At 67.1% G+C, this 1,971-nt stretch overlaps 1 protein-coding gene across 1 annotated transcript in view; it reads left to right on the plus strand.

The window, feature by feature from the left end:
- Positions 1 to 1,971, plus strand: part of LOC103902644 (collagen alpha-1(I) chain) — an 11,843-nt gene that overhangs the window by 1,003 nt on the left and 8,869 nt on the right. Inside the window, exons 2-8 of the mRNA XM_019473238.1 lie at positions 112 to 156; positions 359 to 412; positions 752 to 850; positions 938 to 982; positions 1,117 to 1,215; positions 1,470 to 1,523; positions 1,615 to 1,722. Coding sequence (XP_019328783.1) covers positions 112 to 156; positions 359 to 412; positions 752 to 850; positions 938 to 982; positions 1,117 to 1,215; positions 1,470 to 1,523; positions 1,615 to 1,722 — 504 coding nt within the window. The remainder of the gene's footprint in view (positions 1 to 111; positions 157 to 358; positions 413 to 751; positions 851 to 937; positions 983 to 1,116; positions 1,216 to 1,469; positions 1,524 to 1,614; positions 1,723 to 1,971) is intronic.

The raw sequence follows: 1,971 nt of genomic DNA on the forward strand, positions 1-1,971 counted from the left end.
TGGGCCGGGCCGCGCCCCCCCCCCCCCCCCCCCCCCCCCCCGCGGAGGGGGGCGTTGGGGGCCACCTCTCCTGCCGGTGGGCATCGCTAACGGGTGCCTCCTCTCCCGCAGGGTGCTCGCGGTAACGACGGTTCTCCCGGTGCTGCCGGTCCTCCCGTAAGTAACCTCCCAAACCCACCCCACCCTCCACCAGCACTCGGCATCGGCTACGGCTTCTCCGGAGAGAGGTCCCTTCCCGGCTCCGCCTCGGCCGGGAAATCCTGGCCAGGGGCCAGAGCTCTGCTGCCCGGAAAACTCCTCGGTGCCAGATATGCGAGGTGGGATCCCTCCTCTGACGCGTGCCCTCTCTCCCTTCTAGGGTCCAACCGGCCCCGCTGGTCCCCCCGGCTTCCCCGGCGCTGCTGGTGCTAAGGTAGGACCTGCCTGACCATCTGCTCCCAAGGTGGCATCTCCCGGGCTGGGAGAAGCTGGTGGAAACTGGGAGCTGGTGGTGGCGGGGGGGGAGAAGGACCGAGCGTCGAATGGGTTCCCCACGTGGCCCAAAAATGAGGAAAGACGAAGTGCCACAGGCTCGCTGCTGCCTGGGACAGTGGGGCAGACGGGGACGTCCCCAGCCAAGTCTCATGGGCAATATCTCCTGGCTTTGCCTCCATGGGAAAGGAGCTGCAGACAGACCGGGAAATCAGCCACGTCAGGGGTTTCAGGGCAACCCTCACGCTCACGGCTCTTCCTCCCTCCTCTTCCTCCTCAGGGTGAAACCGGTCCCCAGGGTGCTCGTGGCAGTGAAGGTCCCCAAGGTGCCCGCGGTGAGCCCGGTCCCCCCGGCCCTGCTGGCTCTGCTGGTCCTGCTGTAAGTGGCGTCTGACGGCTCCTCGCCTTTCGGCCTCACGTCCTGCCGGCCCCGGCATAACCCTCCTCTTCCTCTTTCTCTCCACAGGGCAACCCTGGTGCTGATGGTCAACCTGGTGCCAAGGGCGCAACCGTGAGTGTCCCTTGCCCCCCCCCCGCCTCCTCCTGGCTCTGGGATGTGTGAGTGTCCCTTGCCCCCCCCGCCTCCTCCTGGCTCTGGGATGAGGGTCTGTGCTGCTTCCTCACTGCCTCGTCTGCCTCTTCTAGGGTGCTCCTGGCATTGCTGGTGCTCCCGGCTTCCCCGGTGCCCGCGGTCCCTCCGGACCCCAGGGTCCCAGCGGTGCCCCCGGTCCCAAGGGTAACAGCGTGAGTATCCCCGGACACCTCCACCTGCCTCCTCCCGGGGGTCGGATCCCTTCTTCTCCTCCAGCAAGCTGCTGTCCCACCTGGAGATATCTCCTCTGGCATCCCCCGTCCCTTCCAGCCCTGCGAGTGCAGGATGGTGCTGGAGGCTGACAGATGCTGAGCATCCCCCCTCCCTCCTGCTGAGGGGCCGGGCTCCCTTTGCTCATCAATCCGGTGTTAAATGGCTTTTCCCTCTTCTCTCTTTCCACCTCCAGGGTGAACCCGGTGCTCCAGGCAACAAGGGAGACACTGGTGCCAAAGGCGAACCCGTAAGTGACCCCCCAACATCTCCTCGGTGGCTCAGCCCCTCCTGGCTCCCGTGCACCCCGTGGGTGCTCATCCCTTCGCCTCCTTCCCCAGGGTCCCGCTGGTGTCCAAGGTCCCCCCGGCCCAGCCGGCGAGGAAGGCAAGAGAGGAGCTCGTGGTGAGCCCGGCCCCGCTGGGCTTCCTGGCCCCGCCGGCGAACGTGTGAGTAGGAGCAGTCCCTGTCCCATCCCCGCCATGTCCCTGTCCCCATCCCCGTCCTCCTCCTACCTCCCAACATCCAGCGGCTGAGCCTCGTGGGTGCTCGGGGACAGACACCCACCGTGGTGACATCCTCAGCCCTTTCCACCGAGGTCCCCACCGAGGTCTCCAGCGGAGCATCTCAGCAGGGACACCAGGCTGCTCCCACTGGTGGCCGGGTCCCACATCGGCACATCCCTCCCCTACACCCCC

The sequence above is a fragment of the Aptenodytes forsteri genome, unplaced genomic scaffold, assembly GCF_000699145.1.
Source record: "Aptenodytes forsteri isolate BGI_AS27 unplaced genomic scaffold, ASM69914v1 Scaffold279, whole genome shotgun sequence".
Lineage (NCBI taxonomy): Eukaryota > Metazoa > Chordata > Aves > Sphenisciformes > Spheniscidae > Aptenodytes > Aptenodytes forsteri.